Source organism: Temnothorax curvispinosus, unplaced genomic scaffold, assembly GCF_003070985.1.
Source record: "Temnothorax curvispinosus isolate PA1 unplaced genomic scaffold, ASM307098v1 QBEX01013925.1, whole genome shotgun sequence".
In the NCBI taxonomy this organism is placed as follows: domain Eukaryota; kingdom Metazoa; phylum Arthropoda; class Insecta; order Hymenoptera; family Formicidae; genus Temnothorax; species Temnothorax curvispinosus.
Window position 1 is genome coordinate 1 of NW_020223705.1, and position 23251 is coordinate 23251.

General features: G+C 31.5%; 2 protein-coding genes and 1 long non-coding RNA gene across 3 annotated transcripts; 2 read left to right on the top strand and 1 right to left on the bottom strand.

Moving 5' to 3' along the window:
• Nucleotides 1-4119: 4119 nt before the first annotated feature.
• LOC112464109 lies at nucleotides 4120-4601 on the bottom strand. The gene is made up of 3 exons (XR_003041872.1): nucleotides 4578-4601; nucleotides 4318-4477; nucleotides 4120-4136 (listed from the first exon to the last, which is right to left on the bottom strand). It is a non-coding gene; the product is annotated as an uncharacterized LOC112464109 (long non-coding RNA).
• Nucleotides 4602-15623: 11022 nt separating this feature from the next.
• On the top strand, nucleotides 15624-19990 carry LOC112464112. The gene is made up of 5 exons (XM_025030910.1): nucleotides 15624-15816; nucleotides 16563-16678; nucleotides 19130-19333; nucleotides 19424-19642; nucleotides 19864-19990. The coding sequence occupies exons 3-5, from the start codon at nucleotides 19135-19137 to the stop codon at nucleotides 19923-19925; spliced, it is 480 nt and encodes a 159-aa protein (XP_024886678.1). The 5' UTR covers nucleotides 15624-15816; nucleotides 16563-16678; nucleotides 19130-19134; the 3' UTR covers nucleotides 19926-19990.
• A 713-nt stretch (nucleotides 19991-20703) lies between these two features.
• On the top strand, nucleotides 20704-22073 carry LOC112464110. The gene is made up of 4 exons (XM_025030908.1): nucleotides 20704-20788; nucleotides 21141-21382; nucleotides 21506-21665; nucleotides 21850-22073. The coding sequence occupies exons 2-4, from the start codon at nucleotides 21191-21193 to the stop codon at nucleotides 22014-22016; spliced, it is 519 nt and encodes a 172-aa protein (XP_024886676.1). The 5' UTR covers nucleotides 20704-20788; nucleotides 21141-21190; the 3' UTR covers nucleotides 22017-22073.
• The last annotated feature ends 1178 nt before the right edge of the window (nucleotides 22074-23251 follow it).

The window sequence follows — 23251 nt, forward strand, 5'->3', positions numbered from 1 at the left end:
AGTCGTATGCAAATCGGTCAAAAACCAAAATAATGAAAATTTAATAACCTTTCTATTTGATTTTAACAATTTTTTGCGTAGGACTACCCATTTCCGACTTATATTGCGAGGAAATATTTATTCTCACAATTTCCAAAAGTCAAAATTTCATTTAAACTGTAATATTTCCAGAAATATTAGTCGCGCGGTATAACATAAATAATGCATTTTGTAGGTAATTTAATTATCTTTCACTTTCATTGTATGCATTTTTTACTTTCGGACAGCCAGAACTGAGATATTTTGAAAAAAACACTCGAAGAAACAGCTCTTTCCTCATTTGCCCAATGCTTCAAAAAATTCTATTTTGGGAACTAATGGTCGTACAAAGTTCTACAAAAAACCAAATTGTGAGGAATTTTATCAGCTACATTTTCGCTCTGAATGTTTTTTTTCGTGAAACTAATAATTTCCGAGTTATTTGCAAAAAACCCATTTTTGTACTCTTTTTTTCAAGATGGTGCAGCCGGCTCACGCTCTATGTATGGGGACTTTTAGTATGTTTAAAAGAACACTAAAATGAACCTGTATACCAATTTCCAGCTTGCCGGGAATTTTTTCATCCAAAAATCTTAATTTGACTGGGCTAAAACAGATTGAAATCAAACTGCAAGTAAATTATTCATTATTATCTAAAGCCTTTAATGTTCAGCATCAACTCGTTATCTGTTATTAGTTTAGAAAAATTAACAATTCGTCACCTTATTCCTTTTTCTCTTACATAATATATATACTATGTGTATTATAGGTACAACTAATAATAAAAGTTTTGATCTTTTTAATTCTAACAATAATATTAATTAATAGTAATAGAAAGCATAAATACAGAGTATTCTAAAAGTTAAATATGTAGTATAACAGCATTTTCTCCAATTTCTCTGAAATTTTCAAATTTTAAACAAATTTGTCGCTTATTATGTAATTAATACACTTAAAATATTACAATGTCGGCCAGTAAGGAAATGATAATTGAAATAATAATTTATGGATATATATTTATGGATATATATTTATGGATATACATTCATGGATATTATACATTCATGGATATACATTAATGGATATATACAGCTTTTGAATACTATGTATTTATCTTTTTTACTATTCTCTGCTTTATTAACAAAGATTATGATTTTAAAATATATATTTATGTGGAACATAATATGATCTAATCAGTAAACTATACACTAAACTGGAATGTGTGTGTGTGTATATGTGTGAACTCGGCTCACTTCACTCTGGAAGAAAACGGGACGAGCGAGAGGGAGGGAAAATAGCGGCCAACCCTCCTTTTCTGTTACTATACTTTTCGTGAAGAATGGAAAATCATTGACCAATCAAAAATTCGCTAAACAAAGACAGAAATAAGAAATGGCCTCAAAGCAACCTATTTTTTTTCTTGTGGCCCGGGCGCTAGTATAGGAGTTCACATTCCATCATAGTATATATTTCACTGGATCTAATTAAAATAAGAAACAAAATATTATATATATCTGTAAATTATCATTTCTTATTTACCGACATCGTGATATTTTAAGTATTAATAAAAAAAGGGAAACATGAGCGACGATTTTCTTTCATAAAATCTTTTTTATGATTTAAAACCCAGATAGCACAGCTGATCTTTATGAATTCAAAAAGATCCGAATCTGATCTTTATGAGTTCATAAAGATCAGCTGTGCTATCTGAGAAATATACAAAATTTGGAAATTTCAAAGAAATTGGGAGAGAGGCCGTTATACTCAATATTTATCAAAAGTATTAATAAAATAATAACTTTTTATTCCTCACGTATCTTTTAAATGAATTCTACACAATTAAAGACAAATTATTTTTCGAAGAAGAAGACAAAACTATATATTTCCTTCTATTCCTATTTTCGAAATTACTCGATAAAATCAAACAAGGAAAAACGCCGTAAACGGTCAGGACTGGATCTTGCTTGTCCGAATAATATATATTAATTCTTGAGTGACTTTCTACGTACAATTCTTTTTGTCAATGGCAGACCACGCGCCGTTACCAACGGTCATAACGCAGTCTCAACCAAAGCCAGAACGATACAATCACACAATTAAATTGATATCAATTGATGTCAATCTGCCATTGACAAAAAGAATTGTACGTAGAAAGTCACTCAAGAATTAGTATATATTATTCGGACAAGCAAGATCCAGTCCTGACCGTTTACGGCGTTTTTCCTTGTTTGATTGTATCTTACACGGCCGTATAATCTCATACTTATTGTTTACTCGATAAAATTTTGTAACAAAAAGTTTATTGTTTTATATAAGCTACGTTTTAATATTCATTGCATATTGAAAGTATAAGTAACAATAATTATAGATTTTCAGTACAAACAGTAAATATTAAGACACAGTTATACTGGACCTTGTATTTTTATATTACACATATTTAAGCAATTGTAAATAATAATTATTACTATTTTTAATTATTACTATCTTAATTACTATTTTTGAATTATATTATAGTATTATTGCGTTACATTCAGACAGCTAAAAAATTTTTATGCAGTACAGCATAAGTAATGAATATTAAAACGCAGCCTATATGAAGTAATTAAACTTTCTATTCTTCATTAAATAAAGCTTTTCATGAGGTGATTTAATATTCATTGGAGAAATCTACAAACTTTTACTTGCTTTGCACTACGCGAGAATTTTTTAGCTGTTTGAATGTAATATAATAACACTATAATATAATGCAATAATAATAATCCATTATCTATATTTGCTTAAATATGTAATATAAAGATACAAGGTCACATATAACTGTGTCTTGATATTCACTGTCCATACTAAAAATATACAGTTACTATTACGTATACTTTAGATTTTCAGTACAAGCAATGAATATTGAAACGTAACTTATATGAAGCAATTAAACTTTTTATTACTCACTTACCTATTAAACAAAGCTTTTCATGAGGCGTTTAAATTTTAAAACATTTTAATTTTCTAAGAGAAGAACGATGTTTTTTTTATTTCCTTCTTTCTCTCTCCGTTTCTAAAATTGCTTGATGTAACTCTGTAAAAATAAAAAGTTTAATTACTTCATATAGACTACGTTTCTATATTCATTACTCGTAGTGAAAATCTAAAGTTTACATAACGGTAGCTAGATTTCAAGTGTGAATAGTTAATATCAAAACATAGTTATCCTTGTAATCTCATATGTCACATATAAACAGATATAAGTAATAAATGAAACAATTTAACTTTATATTCCCTGCTTACCTATTAAATAAAGTTTTCTATGAGTCACTGAAGGCATTTCAATCTTCTAAGGAAGGGCTTGAGCAGAATGGCTGACTTATAATTTTAAGACAATGTTTTATGCTTTAATTCTTTGTCTTTCGTAACGCACAATACTGTCTTGTGTTCTCAAGACTCTCAAGTCTTAAACATTGTTGACAGTTTCGTAGAGCCTAAGCAGAATGGCTGTCTTGACAGTGTTTTATGCCCTGAGTTTTATGCCACAATACTGTACAGTATTGTGCGTTACATAAGACAAAGACTTAAGGCATAAAACACTGTCAAGACAGCCATTCTGCTTAGGCCCGAAGTACGAAGCTTTCTATTCTCTTCTTTCTCTCTCTGTTTCCAAAATTATTCGATGTAACTGTATAATAAAAAGTTAAAGTTTAATTGCTTTATATAAACTACAATAATTATCTTTTTTGCAAAGTAACAATACGTTTTCTTTGCACCAATTGATTCATCTTATTATTCTGTACATAAAAGTGTTAAAGTACAGTTACCAAAAAATGAATAGTTTACGAGATATTTTATATTTTATGTCAAAAAGTACCAGAATAAAATATGAAATATTTCGTAAACTATTTTGATAACTCTACCTTAATACCTTTATATGTAGAATAATTAGAAGAATCATATTATAAAAAAAAAAAATTATACAATTCTGTATAAAAAAATAACGATGACCTTTATATAACGATTTTTTGAAAATTAGTTTTACCATTATTTGACTTCCTTGATATCCTACAACTTTTGTCTAAAACGTTTTTCCACATCTTCCATATTTTTTTAGATTTCCCTATTTAAAATAGCACACCCTGTATATACATTGTTACGTTATTGTATTATAATATTATATCATGTGATAAAATTGGTAATTTTATTGATTTTAATAATAGTACGTAATATAATAACATATATATATATATATATGTATATATATATATATATATATCAGCATAGATACGTAATATACATACATATATATAATAATCTTACCACAAACAAAATAATCTATATGTGATCTTTCCATTTCTTGGTGATTATGTAGTATAACACGACACCCTCTCCGATTTCTTCTTCTTTACTTTTTTTTCATTAATCACATGTTGAGAACTTCTTCACATAACCACGATAACCTGATAAATATTTGATCTAGCTGTCAAAAAATTTATCTGATTAATTAAATTATCGTGAATTACTATACAGAAGTAACGCTCGCGTAAACATAATAACGATCACGACTGTCACTATAATACCTATCTCCGATCCACTGATATTTCGCGTGGCACTTCGATCCTTGCGTGACGCGACCGAAATTCAGAATTAAAGATTTTATATTTATAATAATGATGAGAGATCACATTAATAATAATATTAACCTCGCGACACGACGCGGGACGATTAACCTCGAGAGCTGTCACATCACGACACACACACGACGCACTACACGCACGAAGCTCGCACGAAACTCGCCACACTCCGCGATGACAGTCCCTCACGGGATGAAGCAAGCTACGGCGCGGCAATCAATCGAGATAACCAATCAGCATCGCGGTAAAAAGGCAACAATAAATTCGACTATCGACTTAACACGGCAATTTTAAGATAGGATTAATAATATTTTTGATAAAAAGGCCGCTTAGAACCTAGAATGGAAATATTGGTTTAGTTCTAGTTCAGACGATAGCCACATATACTTCTTCTGATTAAGAAAATTTTAGCTTTTTGCGTTTAATTCAGATACCTAGAACAGCTAGAATTATTTACACCGTCTGTTATTTATGGTGACCAGAATATAACAGAAAAGAAGAGCATTTTTGTTACTTAAAAAATAAAAATGAATTTTTAAAATAAGGTGAAGAAAACATGCAAAGTTTAACGTTATTCACTTTCTTCGTTTCCTTATAAAAATTTCCTGAAAAATATACATATATTTTAAAGATCTTTTAAATCAAAATACCTCCGTTAATAATTCTTTACATTCTTTTCCTGACGGAAGAGATTTTACCACTTCTCAATATAAATATAAATTTATCTCTTGTTATGGTTTTATTCGATTATTCCGGCGTTTTTATATTTGTGATTTAATTAGATTATTGTTTACTTTGTTTATATTATTAGGTGATTATGTTTAATGTTTTAGTCTAGACTAATGTTTAACGTTTTAGTATGTAAACTTGAACATTAATTATCATGTTTTTTTATATTTATCTTCTTCTATCGTAGGGTAGACCGGGGACAAAAGTAACATTTTGAGTTTAAGTATAATATCTACGTAAAAAAGACCTGTACCTTTTTAAGTGTAGAATTTATTTGACTACAAAATTTTCTTGTGTTGAATTCAGTAATGTAACTAGAAAAAAAAGTTATTATTGTTTAAAGAATATGAGGAATACTGTTACAACCGTCCCAACCCCCGGGACAATTGTAACAGCAGAGGGGAACGATTGTACCACATCATCTATAAACAAAATAATGGTTATTTAGTAGGTTTATGTAATCAATCTTACGAATTTTCTATAAAAAATGTAACTTTAATGATAAAATAATTTATTACATGACAATATCAGTATTTTTACATTATAGCAAACAAAAACAAATAATACTGTTTTCTCAACTAAAAGATTATTTATTATCATATATATATTTAAAGGGTTAGGTTAAGTTGAAGTTGTCCCCGAGCAACGGGGACAATTGTAACGCTACAATAACTGTCCCCAGGCATTAATGTTACAATTGTCCCCTAATGATATTTTATGATTTGAAGTAAATTTTTTACATAAATATCTGGATGAAAGTCAATCGTATTATGCAAATCATCAACATAAATAATCACTAAAACATATAAAAATAAAACCTTATACCTTCGGCATAAAAAAAGAAAAATATTTCAGATTTTATGCACGTAAGAAAACTTACTTCAGGAAGGAAAAAAGTAACTTTTTCTCCTGCACACGTGCACGTTCCGCGAGGGGCGGCAATGAACTAAGGAACAAATGCCGCTCTATCTAGCGAATCTCGCCTCGCGGTCATACACACGTACCTTTTATAGTTTAAGAAATATTCACGATGTTACAACTGTACCCTGTTACTTTTGTCCCCGGTCTACCCTAGTAATCCGTTCTGAAGAAGACTAAGTACAGTCGAAACGTTAACCATGTGTATTGTTTATTTAAGAAATTGTTTTTATTTTAATCCAATATCTCTTTGTTGTTGCTCGTGGCCGCTTATAAACATTAATAGCTAATATAAATTTAATTAGAGTAAAAAGAACATCATGAACTACTTTTTTTCTCGATATAGTTAATATGTAATTATTGTTATGCATTTAAATATTAAATTTAAATACTATTATGCTAAAGTAAAGATTTTTAATGTAAGACTTTTTTTAATATAAGAGCAAATTTGCCAGAACGGGGATTTCTATACATTACATTTACAAATTTTAGTTTTTATGTTTATAAATATTTTTTTAATTAATTATAATTGCAATATTTATATTTATAAATTTTAAATATATATATATATATATATATATATTTATTTATAAATATAAAAATTAAAATTTGTAAATATAAACGTAAATGTAACGTATAGCCACATATACAAACATGTATATAGTAATTCAACTTTAGAAGGGCATTCTTGTCTAAAAACATGTAAAAGAATATTTTTATTACAATTTCAATAAAACACTAAGAAAATTCTAAAAAGCACGTTGTCATACTTGTCATACTGTACTTACTCCATAAAAATTATAATACTGACAGGAAGTAAGTAAAACTTGGGCAAAATGTCAGATATAATATTTTTAACAATTTCACAGTATTTACAACAACGCTCCTAGCTGTAGCTTTGTTAAACATAACGAGTGGCATATTCCCCCCAGTTACCCAATATATAATACATAACTCTTTATAAATGCAAGTCTAATTAAAAATTTCTAAAACTAATAAGGAAAAATTTTTATATATTTTATTTCTTACTTCAGTAATGAAAACATGACTGAAATACTTTAGATAGTAAAATTTATTTATGCAACACGTGCATGGAAAGTGCCCCATTACGCACGCTACGCGTGCGTGATAGACCACTTTCCAAGCACTTGCAACATAAAGTAGGGAGTGTAAGTCGTGTGTAAAGATGAAAATTCCCGGGTGCGGAGTTTACGCACGAGCCGAAGGCGAGTGCGGTAACCGCACCCGGGAATTTTCATCTTACCTCACTTGTTACACAAATAACTATTGTTAGTCTTTATAGTATAGTGAAACAGTAAAATCCGAATATTTGGAGTCGCGCGAAATATCCTAATCGCCCTGGCACGCGCTCGCCGCTATACCGGCTATACCGGCGATTCATATGCCGAGATCATTATCAGCCTTGCTTCTCGACAGCATCAGTTGATTTAAGCTGCGGTCCGTTTCACGCATGATATATGCGCGCATTAGCTATAGTTTACGTTACACTTAAGTACTCTTACTTCTTACTCCACGCTTACTCCACGTATTGTAGACCACGACTAAAAGTTTTTGCAGACAATAGATCAAAGATAGATCAAAGAATATGTATATATAAACGACACATGCATATGTGCTATGTATATGTAGTATTTACTCACAAGTAATAATTATTATACACTATGTGTGAGTATATGTGTGTTCGTGTATACATAACAATACGCAATGTTATTATTTATAGAAATATATTATATTGCTGTATTATATTTAGATATGGGAAACATGATTATTACATTGCATAAATGCAATGTTCATAAATGTTATTTTTTTACCTCTTTTTTTTCGTTTACTTACTATTTTATTGAGTTCATCATGAATATAAATATTATTGTGAGTCAATGATATACACAAAGTATACGACGTACGGTTTATATATTTGTAATAAAAATTGAAATATATAACAGTACATATTGAAAGTATACATTTTGTGTACTAAGAGAATAATACAAAATTTTGTATTGTGAATATAGAATGGGCTCCTCCAACGCCCATTCCCGTGAAACGCAACTATATATATTTCTTTCGTTTCTCCGACAATATACCCAATCGACACAAAGCATTAGTTACATTCATGCATCTATGTTTGCACATTCAACGATAAAAATGTAATATAACGTGCACACGTTGTTATATTACATTTATATTGTTGAATGCAAAATTATAATATAGATGCGATGTAACTAATGCTCTGTGTCGACTGGGTAAATACTATGATAGTAAAAAAGTAATATACTTCTTATACTATCATTTATTACTTTTATTTGATAATATAATTATGATAACCAGTACCGTCAGATCAGACGCTTCTGATTTTTTTTACAATCAGTACCGTCCGAATAAACGCCTCTGGCAGTTTTATTTGCCAGTACCGTGAGATCAGACGCTTCTGATTTTTTTTACAATTAGTACCGTCCGAATAGACGCCTCTGGCAGTTTTATTTGCCAGTACTTTCAGATCAGATGCTTCTGACTTTTTTTACAATCAGTACCGTCCGAATACACGCCTCAGGCATTTAGTTCGCCAGTACCGTCAGGTCAGACGCTTCTGATATTTTTTACAATCAGTACCGTCCGAATAGACACCTCTGGCAGTTTCATTTTCCAGTAGCGTCAAATGAGACGCTTCTGGTTTGTTTGACAATTAGTACTGCCCGAATAGACGTTTCTCGCATTTATAATCAGTTAGTATGTATGTCAGAAACGTTTTATTCGTTGAGGCATGTTTCATCTCAATAGTATTTTTTTATTATCACAATGTTACAATTTTCTATAATTATTATTTTCAATAAATTACAAATTTTTATCCTTGTGGAAAAGGTAGCAGTTTATTGCCCTTTATAATTTTCATAAAGTGTTGTCTCATGCACTTTACGTTCTTGGAATATTTTTCATTACAAGGATCGTCTCCTAAGGCTACAGTTGTGGCGAAAGCTGCGGTGTAAATTCCACAACATGTTCCATCAGGTTGTGCTTGAACTTTTTCAAAAATAATATCATTTTGGCTTATCTTTGAATATCAAAGTTGTATATAATTTTTTTCTTTGGCTACTAATTTATTGTACGTACTGCCAGGTAAACTGTCATATACGTGAAGTTTTGTGCCATCAAAAAATATACATCGCCAATGATCGCTACAGTTCCCTCCAATTATCTGCAAGGCTTTTATCGCTGCGACTTGCTTCTAGTATATGAGGAAACTCTAAATATTGAACACTTTGCGTTTTAAAATGAGTTGTTTCTCTTACAACGCGCAAGAATCGATCTAACGATTCGTCACTTAGTTTGCTGTGTATAGGCAAAACATTATTTTGCACCAATTCGATCGACGGAAGCAATAGTCTCATCAAGAACTTTTTTATGTCTTGCCTTATCATCTTCAGTTAGATCTCCTTTGTTGCTTATGCCAACAATAATGCAATCATCATCCTGCTCCATATTTTGAATGACTGTAACAGTTGGACTTGCTGCTTCCGTCGACGAAATGTCATATTCTTCTGTCATGACATTATCGCTTTTTACTTCATTTTGCCGAATACTTTTTCGACCCTTTATTTTTTTCCCTGCTTCTTCCTTCGCTTCTATAATATATTTAGGATTTCTAATTGGCATATGCCTATTATGCCGACTATCCAAGATCTCCAAAAGCATACATTCATCATATAGAAACGTATTAGCTTAGGTAGCATTTCAGTCTTCCAAAAAGCTTTGTCTCTATTTTCATGCACTATTTTCATGCTTTTTGGTGTCCGTATGGCAAAAATGCAATATTCTCGTTGCGATATATTCAATTGTCCTTGTATCTGATAAAAGAATCGATATGGTTTCGATTCATTTTATCTGGATTTTTTATTATCAAAAATGCCTTTTACGGGAGCCAATGTCTGTATGGGTTCTTCTGCTGTTAAATTCAGCTGACAAAGGACATTTAATTTCTACCAGACCATTTTCATCTATTAGTCCATTTGCAGAAGCACCCAAAAATGGATTTTCATAATCAATAAATAATCCGTAAGGTTTTATATCTTTGTTCAGTTTTGCGGATAACTCTTTCCTCGCTGATTCTTCTCGATCGGGGCCATATTTCATAGCAGCAGTATTAACGGCCATAGGGTACAAAATATTTTTTACCATTGTCGAGCAAGATGTTGTCGGTCTCATACGACATACTATTTCAAAATTGGATGCTGTCAACATTTCACGTCTTAGTGATAACCATAACTCAGATTCACCTTGATCTGTTGTATCTCGTTCTATCTGTTTCCATTGTTTTGCATTTTCTAACAACTTCTCCATATGATTTTGCCGAAGTTGTTCCAATACATCATCATCTTTTGCCTTTCATCTATTGCTCGAGATTCTTTGGTTTTCGCCACTTTTATTTGTCGTCGCGTCTCCAGTTTCTCGACAACAGCAGGAACACTTTTATCCATGCCTTGATGCACTTCTGTAAAAACTTGCTGCGTATTATGTTGCAGAACTGCTGCAGTAACTCTAGCATTATAGGAACCTCGTTTTCCGCCAATTTCTTTGCAGATTATCGAATTAAACGCTTCTCAGCTGGATTATTGGTGTAATTTAACACCAAGCTGTGGGAATAAGCGCTCAAATATATAACAGCACTCTCTATTGGCGCATAAAGACCGTGCAATTTCAGATCAGGTACATAATTTTTTTGCTTCCTCATAGAGGAAGCTTTGTTTTCGTAAAAAAAAATTTTTTTTTGTTTGTTTTTCTGAATGTGTTCAGAATGTTCTAAAACGTCGAAAAATTGCAATTTTAAAAAAATGTCTGTATTATTGTGTGTGTGTGTGTGTGTGTGTGTATGTGCCAAATTTACCGAAATTTCTATAACTCCAGAACTAATTAACCAAATCTTAACAAATTATATATGAAATAGAGGTAGAAAAAACTGAAGAATATAATAGAATTAATAAAAAATGCTAATAATAAAGGGGTTACCAATTTCTGTTTAAAAAAGCAGCCAAATTTACCAAAATTTCTATAACTCAGAAACTGAATTTTAAAAAATTATATATAAAATAGGGGTAGAAAAAACTGAAGAATATAATAGAATTAATAAAAATTGCTAATAATGAAAGGGTTACCGATTTTTATCTAAAAAATCTATATGATTGCCCTAATTTTCGCAAATTTTGAGATATCGAGCTTAATTTTTTTTTATGGATAGAGTATCATTAAAGGTAGGTTGGTGTTGAATTTGGCAATGATTGGTGAAGGGGTTACCGATTTTTGCCTAAAAAGTGTACAAATTATACATGTAATCGTATATATAGAACGTATCATTAAAGGAAGGTTGTTTTGAATTTCGCGAAGATTGTGAAAGGGTTACCGATTTCTGCCTTAAAAATATATAGGGTAGACCGAGGCGAATCGGATTACTAATTAGCACAATAAAATAGCTCGTTTGAAAAAAAAACACTAACAAAAACTGTCTTTAAACTTATATTGATCCGATTCGCCTCGATCCGGTCTGTACCTTAAGTTATTTGATGGATAGAGTATCATTTTAAAGGAAGATTGTTAGTGAATTTGGCGAGGATCGGTGAAGGGATTACCGATTTCTGCATAAAAAGTGTATAAGATGCACATGTAATTTTATATAGAGTATTATTAAAAGAAAGTTGTTTTAAATTTTGCGAGAATCGGTGAGAGAGTTACCGATTTCTGTTTAAAAAATGTGTAACGATTTCTGCTTAAAAAATGTGTAAGTATCTTTAATGATACTCTATTCATAAAAAAAGTGTGCAAGTAGAAACTTGCACATTGCTTCCTCATAGTTTTTAAGTGTGCAAGTAGAAAATTACACATTGCTTTCTCATAGTTTTTAAATGTGCAAGTAGAAACTTGTACATTGCTTCCTCATAGTTTTTAAGTGTGCAAGTGGAAACTTGTACATTGTTTTCTCATAGTTTTTAAGTGTGCAAGTAGAAACTTGTTTAAGTGAGCAAGTAGAAACTTGCACATTTTTCCCAAATAGCACCGTACATCTTATGGACGTTTATTTTACTACCATACGTCCATGGACATAATAAGGTTGTCCATTGTACATCCATATAAGGATGTACATTGGACTAATAAAGAGGGACGTCCATTGGACATCCATTTGAGATCCCCTTTATATAACTAATTTATGAATATATACTGTACATCCATTGGACATTTGTATATGGACTTATTTTGGATTTATTATTATATCCATATTTTTTGTCACAAAAATGAGTTTTGTAAAGCATAGCGTTACTCTCCCGTCACGTAAAGCATTTTAACTTTTCCGTCGTCATGTCTATAATATGTTTATAATAGTATGCGTAGCAGTCTTTTTTTATGGCGTGATCATACGCGTGCAGATACCATGGCCCGGGCGTGTAATAATTAACGAGTCTTGCGCGGATTGGTCGAGCGCGATCACGTGACTTGATTTGGCAGGCTTGTGCAGGGATGAGCGCGCTCGTGCCTTACTCGTGTTACTCGTGTATCGTACCGGTTCACCCTTGGTCTATTGTCCATTTCTGGGCTACTCAGTTATAATTTCACCTGCATCACGTTGCTGCTCGCAGAGAGGCATGCAGGTATACTAGTCCGGGATCCAGCTGCCATTTTTTATGACCAAAATTAAGAAACCTAAGATTTTGCTGTATGGTTCATTTAGTATTGCTACTAAACGAAGTGAACGTCAGCTTGCGCATTTGCGGTGGGTGTTGCCGCGGCAGCCACCCACACACGTATAATTATAATAAAAAAAGAACAGACATAAAGAAAGCTAAGAATTTGTTTGTACGTTTATTATGATCTAAATAAACGGAAAATAGTAGTCAGCTGACTTCATGGTGGGGGGTTGTACGTCAGCTTCCCGCCCAAACATGCGAAAAATATGCGCTGAGTAAACTTATACGAAGAAAGCTGAAATTTGGGGAAGTGATAGTCGACTTTAACAGTTTCACGAAAATAATTGTCCGCTGAGCTTTTCGCGGTGGAAAAGTGCTCAGCTGACGACTGAAAGATACGGCGCATCGCTATGCGCGCGGGCGCGTGGCATCCTTTACTGCATCAGCTGAGCACTTTTCCACTGCGAAAACCTCAGCGGACAATTATTTTCGTGTAACTGTTACAGATAACTATAAGTTTACAAATTTCTTGGTTTCAGATAACTAGATTTTTATTAATGAAACAGTGCGTATATGCACGCGGGCGCGTTGCGCCTATCGCACTCAGTTGCTTATCTCTGACGCTCAATTATACCCTTAAATATGTATATATGACAATATAAACAGTAAATACGTATATATAATATTATAAATAATAAACATTTACACATGCAAATGCCAGAAGTAAATATTTATGAATACAGAGATGTATTTCCTCGTCTCGGCTACACGCTCATAAACACCGGAGTTTTATGATCGAATACAATTGTAGCCCAGCTGACTAAGAGGACCGTCGCTACAGGTATATCCGTAAACGGTTTATAGTTTGAAAGGCTTCCTTTTGCTCCCACCACAACGTCCCTGGGTCCGGCAGCGACTACCTGGGCAACGATGACATATTTCGTCTGCCAGCAAAAAATATAGACGGGTCAGCTCTACCGCCTTGCAAAATCGAACTGCACCAACATTTGCTTGGGACGACGTACATCGCTAATATTTGGGCCCATGCACATCTTGCTGTTCCAACTGAATTGCACCCGACTGATTACGGCTGGAGAGAAGAGGACAACAAATTTTTGTTCAAATGGTTCGACGGCGATCAGCTACCCCCTTCTCTTGGCGATATTACCATCGAGGAAGAAAAAAAAAGTACTGCAGGTCAGAATTATACTTCACTATTTCTTTATTCAAGTGTAATTTTTAGATTAGTTTTGTTTTTAATTTAAAAATACAATTTAGAAACAATTAAAACAATTTTTTATTATAATGTGAACACTTTTTATAAATAATATTCTAATTAATTTCAAAATTTTGCTCTTGCGTTATTATATTATTATATTATATATGTATTAAAATTATAAAACTAAAACTTTTTTATGCGATTATTTTTTATGTAATAATATATTACTTATTAGATTTGCTTACAGATGATGAGGATCGGACGCCGATGATCGATATAGATTACAGCGACCACGAAAGCGAGCAAGAGTTTGAGAACGATGATGAGGAAGACTGAAGAGTAAATGTCTCATACCTCATACGTATTTAAAAAAAAAAACGTAAATCAAAAATTATTTTTGTCAATAAATGCGTTAAATATAATTACATATTTGAATATAATCAATAGCATAATTTAGCGTGAGAGAGAAGCAGCTGATGCCGTGAGATAGGCGCAACGCGCCCGCGCGCATATACGCACCGTTTTATTAATAAAAATCAAGTTATCTGAAACCAAGAAAGCTAAAACTTTGTAAACTTATAGTTATCTGTAACAGTTACACGAAAATAATTGTCCACTGAGGTTTTCGCAGTGGAAAAGTGCTCAGCTGATGCAGTGAAGGATGCCACGCGCCCGCGCGCATAGCGATGCGCCGTATCTTTCAGTCGTCAGCTGAGCACTTTTCCACCGCGAAAAACTTAGCGGACAATTATTTTCGTGAAACTGTTAAAATTGACTATAACTTCCCCAAATTTCAGCTTTCTTAGTATAAGTTTAATCAGCGCATATTTTTCGCATGTTTGGGCGAGAAGCTGACGTACAACCCCCCACCATGAAGTCAGCTGACTATTATTTTCTGTTTATTTAGATCATAATAAACGTACAAACAAAGTCTCAGCTTTCTTTATGTCGGTTTATTTTTATTATAATTATACGTGTGTGGGTGGCTGCCGCGGCAACACCCACCGCTACCATGGAAGCTGACGTTCACTTCGTTTATTAGCAGACCGAATTGAACACTAGCCGAAAATCTCAGATTTCTTAAAATAATTCACTTAAAATGGCAGCTGGCTCCCGGACTATACGTACGTACGTACGTAGTGTCAATTGTCGCAGTGTAGAATATTAAGTGTGCGGGTACACGCGGTGTGCGATACGTCGAAGATTGATCCGGTTAGCGGTATCGCGGGTTGTCGAACGGATCAGGACAAACCTAGAGGTTGTGAGGGTACACAGATACGAAAAAAATGTAAGAATATGTATATTTATATATATGTATTTAATAAATACATAATTTTAGCAGATTTTTATTCTTATAACCTAAAAAGTTAATATTTTACTTTATATGACGATATTACATATTTTTCGTTATCAAGAAAATAGAAGCAGCGTATAATATTTATTTACTTATCGCAATAATAATTCGCAATTATAATTTTAAAAATAGTGTAGAATAACCAAGTGTGGTACACGCGGTGTATTTCGAAGAATTACGAACGACTCGTCGGAGATTGATCCGGTTAGCGGTGTCGCGGGTTGTCGAATGGATCGAAACAGACCTAAAGGTTGTGAGGATACACAGATACGAAAAAATGTAAGTATGTGTTGTACTTCGATATTGAAAATCTGCTTGAAAATATAATTGTATGTATGTTTATAAAATATATAAGCCTATTCTACAATGAGACAGAAGCAGCTATAAGCTATAAGTGACAAGGATTGAATTTTTGCCAATCTTTTATGACACCTGCGTTCCAACTTATGAATGCTTTATAATTGCTTATGACTTGCTTATATCTTCTGATTGCGCTGACTTCTGTCTCATTATGACAACTGCGTTCCAACTTATGAATGTTTTAAAACAGGCTTATGACTCGCTTATATCTTCTGATTGCTGACTTCTGTCTCATTGTAGAATACGCTATATACATTTTGCTACATCTAAAATTAATTTATATTTTTAGATGATATTTTTAATAAAATAAACTAACTTTTTAATGAACTAACAATATTCATTCATGTATAATACATATTTCAGATTTTCACATATTGTATGTATGTACATACAACCTGTTAATCATGAGTGCTTTCCAGCAACGACACAGTATGACACAGTATTATTTTATCTTTGCCGTTCACTGGTATTGAAAGACAATAGAATGATACTATGTCGCACTGTGTCATTGTTGGAAAGCAGCCCAATTTGACTTAGCGCATTGACTCAAAATGTAGAATATGCTTCATCTAAACTCATTCTTATTTTATATCTTTTTTAGAATAAATTAATACTTTTAAATCCTATAAATTAAAAACATTTTTTATTTTATATATCTCTGGAAGATCTGTTGCTTTGAAAAACCCATTGAGGAAGGTTACGCAACACCATTGGTACAGTTAATTTACAAGATCACACTTAAGGACTGTTGTATTGCCTTTAGGAAATTCTTGGAAAATAAGTGAGTATGCCTAAAATTGCTGCAACTAAATATTATAGGCAAAAGCTAGTACAGATTCTACGATAAATTTAGTTGAATCTGATCAAGCTTTTGCTCAATATTTAAATAATAATGATTTGAATAATAAAACGAATATTAATGAACAATTTAATTGCATTGATTTGGATAATAATTTTGATAATATTGAATTTTATAATAATATATTAGAAAGTTTAGAGAGTTCAGATAGTGATACATCTAATAATGATTTTATTATAGATTTTAATGAAAGCACTTTGAATAACGAATCATTTAATAACAAATCAATTAATAATTATGAAAATTCCAATAATACAACCAATAAATGTTCTCTACGATCACAACTTGCTACTTGGGCTTGGAAAAATAAAATTACTCATGTTGCAATTAACGAATTATTAGCTATTTTAAAATCAGAACATGATGAATTACCTTCGGATGCTCGCGTATTATTAAAAACTCCTAGAAAAAATACATTGAAGATTGTTGAACCAGGACATTATTATCATTTTGGTTTGAATAATTGTATTCATAAATTATGTTCATTTGTATCTTTAAAAAATTTGCAACAAATAGAAGTTTACATAAATATTGATGGTTTACCACTTTTTAAAAGTTCGAATCAGCAGTTGTGGCCAATACTATGTAGTTTAGTTGAAAATCGTAATAAAGTAGGTATTGTAGGTATATATCACGGGGAAAAAAGCCAGATGAAGCAAATTTATTTTTAAAAGATTTTATTGCCGAAGTTATCGATTTGTCAACACACGGTATCATAATAAATAAAGAGAACAAAAGTTTTAATTATTCCTTCAAAATTAAAGGTTTTATTTGCGATACACCTGCTAAGGCGTTTATTAAATTTACAAAAGGTCATACCGGTTATTATTCATGTACAAAATGTGTTATAGAAGGGGATTATATTAACGGCAGAGTTTGTTTTTCGAATTTAAATAAATTCCGTGATAAAACCGATTTAGAATTTAGATCAAAATCTCAAGAAGAACATCACAAGTTCAAAAACTTCTGATCTTGAATTAATCGAACATTTAGATATGATTCGTGATTTTCCTGTCGAGCCGATGTATTTAATTGATTTAGGCGTTACAAAAGCTGTAGTGAGTATGTGGTGTTTTGGTAAACCATCAGTAAAATTATCTCATGCACAAATTACACAAATTTCTGGTTTATTAATAAATCAAATTAAAAATATCCCTTTAGAATTTAATCGTACACCTAGATCATTAGAAGAAAGTAGAAGATGGAAAGCTACAGAATTTAGACAATTTTTATTGTACACAGATCCTGTTGTTTTAAAATCTGTACTTAATCGAGACAATTATCTCAATTTTATGTCTTTAAATGTAGCTGTCACTATTTTATCGTCTCTCCATCATGTTAGATATTTAGATTACGCTAATTCTCTTCTTAATTATTTTGTAAAAAGTTATATAATTTTGTATGGCAAAGATAATTGTTCAATTAATATTCATAACTTATTACATTTATGCGATGATGTAAAAAACTTTGGAATGTTACAAGAATACATACCTATCCCTTTGAAAATCATATGCAAAAGATAAAAGGATATATTAGAAAAAAAGATAAACTATTGCAACAAATAGTTAATCGTATATATGAAGAAAATTTTGCAGAATTAAGTGAAGAAAATAATTTGAATGTGAAACCCAAATTATTCAATAAACATGATAACGGACCTTTAAATCAATTTTTGTGTACTAGTCAATGGGAAAAAATTGTATTTTCTAATTTTACTCTAAAAATAAAAGATCCAAATAATTGTTGTAGTTTAAATAATGGTGACATTGTTTTAATTAAAAATATTGCTAGTAACGATAAAAATATAGTAATAATTGGAAATAAATATAATTCAAAAAAAGATTTTTATAATGAACCATGTAATTCTTCTGATTTGGGTATATATTTAGTTGATAACGTTGTTAACGATCTTCAAAGTTGGAATATAAGTGAAATATCGCATAAATGTATAAGATTACATTTTAAAGATAAATTTGTTATTTTTCCCTTACTTCATTCCGCGTCTAATTGAATTTTATAGATTTTAATAATTTTACTTTTCTATATAAAAAAATTTTAATTTAGGATTATTTAAATGTCATTTTACAATTTATTTTTATATTTTACAATTAAAATTAATAAAAATAGAAATGTATTTCTTAAATATTAAATTTATTAACTTCTCAGTATTTTTAAAAATGATGAATAATATTCCAAAGAATATTATTATAATATTCAATTGTTCTGAGAATATATATACCTAACAAATAAATTTTACGATAAGATAAAAAATTGAATTCCCTTCTGTTTGTTAACGGCTTGATTCCAAATATTTATATAATATTTAAAATGATCGATTTGAAGTTGCGTACACAAATTGTTAATAATTTGCAGGAAAAATGACAAAGACATGGACTATTCTGATTTTCACTGATGAAGATTGTGTTGAAGTAGTTCCATCAAGTTGGATACTAAATGACAAATGTTATTGGCCGACGCTTACACCTGACAAGTTGAAAGTTGCAGTAAAAAATCACGATGCACTTGATACTTCTTGGCCTTCATATCCTATTCGGCTTATACGAAATGGAACTTTTTGTAAATATATTACTTATTGTGTTCTTATGTATCAATTAACCAAAAATATATTTATTGCATTGTCGTCATGTTATATTTATTTTGTTTTAGATGATTATTCAACAGCAGAAAAAAAGTGTAAACGGGCGGAATATTCGTCCGATGTAAATTCTGACAGATTTAAACAGAATGAAACAGAATCTGACAGAAATAAAAGGGAAATAATAAAAAAAACGTTCGGCTCTTCATTTGATAAGGATAATCTATCATCATCAGACGATAATAATAAATTGCCGACTAAATTGCCGACTCCTCCACATTTAACGAATGGTTCGTATGCATGTATTTATTTGCTACATTATATAAATTTTGTTAAAATTTAATTATCTTATAAATGAAGAGACATAGTAGTATCTGGCGTTATTTTACTTTTTAAAATCTTTTTAAAATAAAAGTATAACGTAAATTTTTAGGGATAAAAGAAAACATTCGCGAATACTTTATAAATTCAAAAAACATTCAATCATTTAGTTCTTAACGTTTTCTTCCAGACACCAGTACTTTTATAAGTAAAAGAAAGCCGAAACAAAAGAGTCAAGCTACTATCTACTAATAACGATAGAATTCAAAATGAGAAATTTGAAAGAAATTTATCGATTGGTAAATTATTTTTTGTAATACTAGACACTACAGACGCGCGCGCTTCGCGCGCGCTATTTAGCTTTAACACTATGCTATTATATAATAATCGCGACACGACGCGGGACGATTAACCTCGCGACACGACGCGAGCTGTCACATCACGACACACACGACGCACTACACGCACGAAACTCGCCACACTCCGCGATGACAATCCCTCACGGGATGAAGCAAGCTACGGCGCGGCAATCAATCGAGATAACCAATCGGCATCGCGGAAAAGAGGCTTCAATTTTTCGATACAAACGAAATTCATTCAGGTAACACGCCTTTTTTAAAAGTGGACTAGACACTACAAAACAGACGCGCGCGCTTCGCGCGCGTTATTTAGCTTTAACATTATGCTATTATAAGTATAATAATCGCGACACGACGCGGGACGATTAACCTCGCGACACGACGCGAGCTGTCACATCATGACACACACGACGCACTACACGCACGAAACTCGCCACACTCCGCGATGACAGTCCCTCACGGGATGAAGCAAGCTACGCGGCGCGGCAATCAATCGAGATAGCCAATCGGCATCGCGGAAAAGAGGCTTCAATTTTACGATACAAACGAAATTCACTCAGGTAACACGCCTTTTTTAAAAGTAGAGATATATAATTATTAATCACAACTATTAAGCACCTTTACAAAATGCAAAAGCTTATAATGTATTTTTTGTAAATTTTGTAGGTAATAAATCTTTAGATGACAACGATAAACCATTGAATGTTAATGAACAAGAATGTAAATGTTGTCCTGTACATATAAAACACAACTGTGGTATGTATATGTTATTTGCAATTGCAAAATTTGCCCATTGCCCGAATTTTTAACCAATGCGATATGGATAAGTTTAAATGTCCACAACACGTTCTGGATATTTATTTTGACCACTGAGTGTTGGAAAACACAACGCGTTGTGGCCGAAATAAAGTACTCAAAACGCGTTACGGACATTTAAGTTATATATTGCATTGATTAAAAAATTCGGGCAATAGGCAAATTTTGCGATTGCGAGTAATATATATTTTATGTACAGTTATTTTCGATAGAATTATTATTAATCTTATTATAAAATTAAATTATTATTACATGTTCGACACGATTAATAAATATATTAAACCTTTTCCAGAAAATTATTTTAAAGAAATCATCCACCAACAAAATTTTTTCAAAGCCAGCATGTGGCAATATACAGATTCACTTCACGAATTAACCACATCGGTTAATCGTATTGTTACGAATAAGGTGACTCATGAAGTGGAGGAAGCAACAACTTCATTCTTCACAATGTTTAATTTTCCGTTACAAGACGAGGAAGACCTAATCCGCGTCGATGAACACCTAAACGACGAGAAAAATTTTAACGTTGCGGTAATATTTTATGAATGTGTTATTTTCACATATATATGTTACATATTTATTGCAGTTTTACAAATATACTTTATCAATTAATGAAATTTTAGTTGATTATTATTTTTATTTTGAATTTTACAGATGAATGAACTTGCAAAAATTGGTGGAAGTTCTGTACAAAATTTTACTCAAAGAGCTTTGCAAATGTTAATAACAAATGACCTTGCATCAACCTATAGCTGGTTGGGAAGGCGAGCCAAAAAAACTTTTAACAAATTAAAATTAGCGGATTTGATAATTGGTAAGTAGTTTTTTAGATTATCTTTTATTTACCGATTATCTTTTATTTAACGATTTTATTAAAATCATTCTTCCTTCGTAGATTATCAAATATACAATATACAATTACTATTTACAATTTTACTATTTACAATTATACTATTTACAATTTTCTAATTATTTTTTATCCTGTTTTTATATTATAGGTTCTGTCAAAAAAAGCATCCCAAATTCTACTAATAAAGAGTGCGAAGAAGCAATCCAAAAGTGGTTAAGAAGAGCCAAAGAACGTAGTAATAATAATAATAAGAAACGTGGAGAGAATAATAATGATGCAGAAACTGCGCGTGAAGGTTCAGATGCTGAAAATTAATTGGTCGAATCATTTATTAATAACTTACCTGAGAAACTCATCATCACTTTCATTTTTTATTATGGTTTATATTTTTTTTCGTTTATATTTTAGTTTATATATATGTATATATATATATATATATATATATATATCTACTAATAATTATGCATAAAAAAACAGGCTTCCTCATAGAGGAAGCAATGTGCAGGTTTCTTCTACTTACTTGCACACTTAAAAACTATAAGAAAGCAATGTACACACAAGTTTCCACTTGCACACTTAAAAACTATGAGGAAGCAATGTACAAGTTTCTACTTGCACATTTAAAAACTATGAGGAAGCAATGTGTAAGTTTCTACTTGCACACTTATAATTTAATATTATTGTAACATTTTTTATGGAACTTGTATATCACGAATTGTGTGAAATAAATTTTTAACTATGGATTCTTCAAGTCAAAGAGATGTTATATCTACACAGTCTGCTTGTTTGAAATTGCCACGATACGAACTTCGCGTTGTAGTCTTTGTGTATGCCAGAACGCGTTATGATCAGTTCTATCGCTCAGTGAGCGTTTTCGGTCTTTGCGCCTAACATATATACAAGTACGCGCAAGTACTTAGGGCTAATTGAAAGACTCTCGGATCTTACGTTTCTACAAATTATTATTATTTTTAATTATCCGAGATGTAAGTATTTATTTTTACGAGATTGCTAAATGTAGGCAAATTTGAAATTTTTACTTTAACAATAATTCGAACTTCAACATAGAAATGCAACGTAAACGTGAAAAATTATAATAAACTTATAGTAAATTTTAATTATTTTCATAAATTTATCATCTATTTATCTATCTATATATCTACATCTATATATATATATATATATATATGTATAATTCAATGTTACGGCTGACTCTTCAACGCCCAGCCCAAACCTCTAAATCTAGAAACATGAAATTCGAGGAGTATATTCCTTCCATGATGTAAGCATGGCCCACTAAGAAGGGATTTTTAGACATTTGACTCCTAACTGGATGAAAAGGGGTAAAATGTGTGTTACCGTAGCGAAGCACTTGTATCATGCTAGTATATATATATACAGGATGTATCCTTTTAAGTAATTCAGCTGAATATCTCTTAAAGTAAAAGAGATTGGAAAAATTGTTTCAGATTGTTTGGTTCAAAGGGGGACATAAGATGGTGTCATTGGTTTGACCGTAGATGGTCGTTTAAAGCTCACGTGAACGACAC

What these genes read in the sequence shown, in the direction of transcription:
- LOC112464112 (XM_025030910.1), top strand. Translation starts at nt 19,135, where the DNA reads ATGACAAAGACATGGACTATTCTGATTTTCACTGATGAAGATTGTGTT. An exon ending in TATACGAAATGGAACTTTTT is followed by an intron (nt 19,334 to 19,423) that starts GTAAATATATTA and finishes ATTTTGTTTTAG; the next exon opens with ATGATTATTCAACAGCAGAA. An exon ending in TCCTCCACATTTAACGAATG is followed by an intron (nt 19,643 to 19,863) that starts GTTCGTATGCAT and finishes GTTTTCTTCCAG; the next exon opens with ACACCAGTACTTTTATAAGT.
- LOC112464110 (XM_025030908.1), top strand. Translation starts at nt 21,191, where the DNA reads ATGTGGCAATATACAGATTCACTTCACGAATTAACCACATCGGTTAAT. An exon ending in AGAAAAATTTTAACGTTGCG is followed by an intron (nt 21,383 to 21,505) that starts GTAATATTTTAT and finishes TGAATTTTACAG; the next exon opens with ATGAATGAACTTGCAAAAAT. An exon ending in ATTAGCGGATTTGATAATTG is followed by an intron (nt 21,666 to 21,849) that starts GTAAGTAGTTTT and finishes TTTATATTATAG; the next exon opens with GTTCTGTCAAAAAAAGCATC.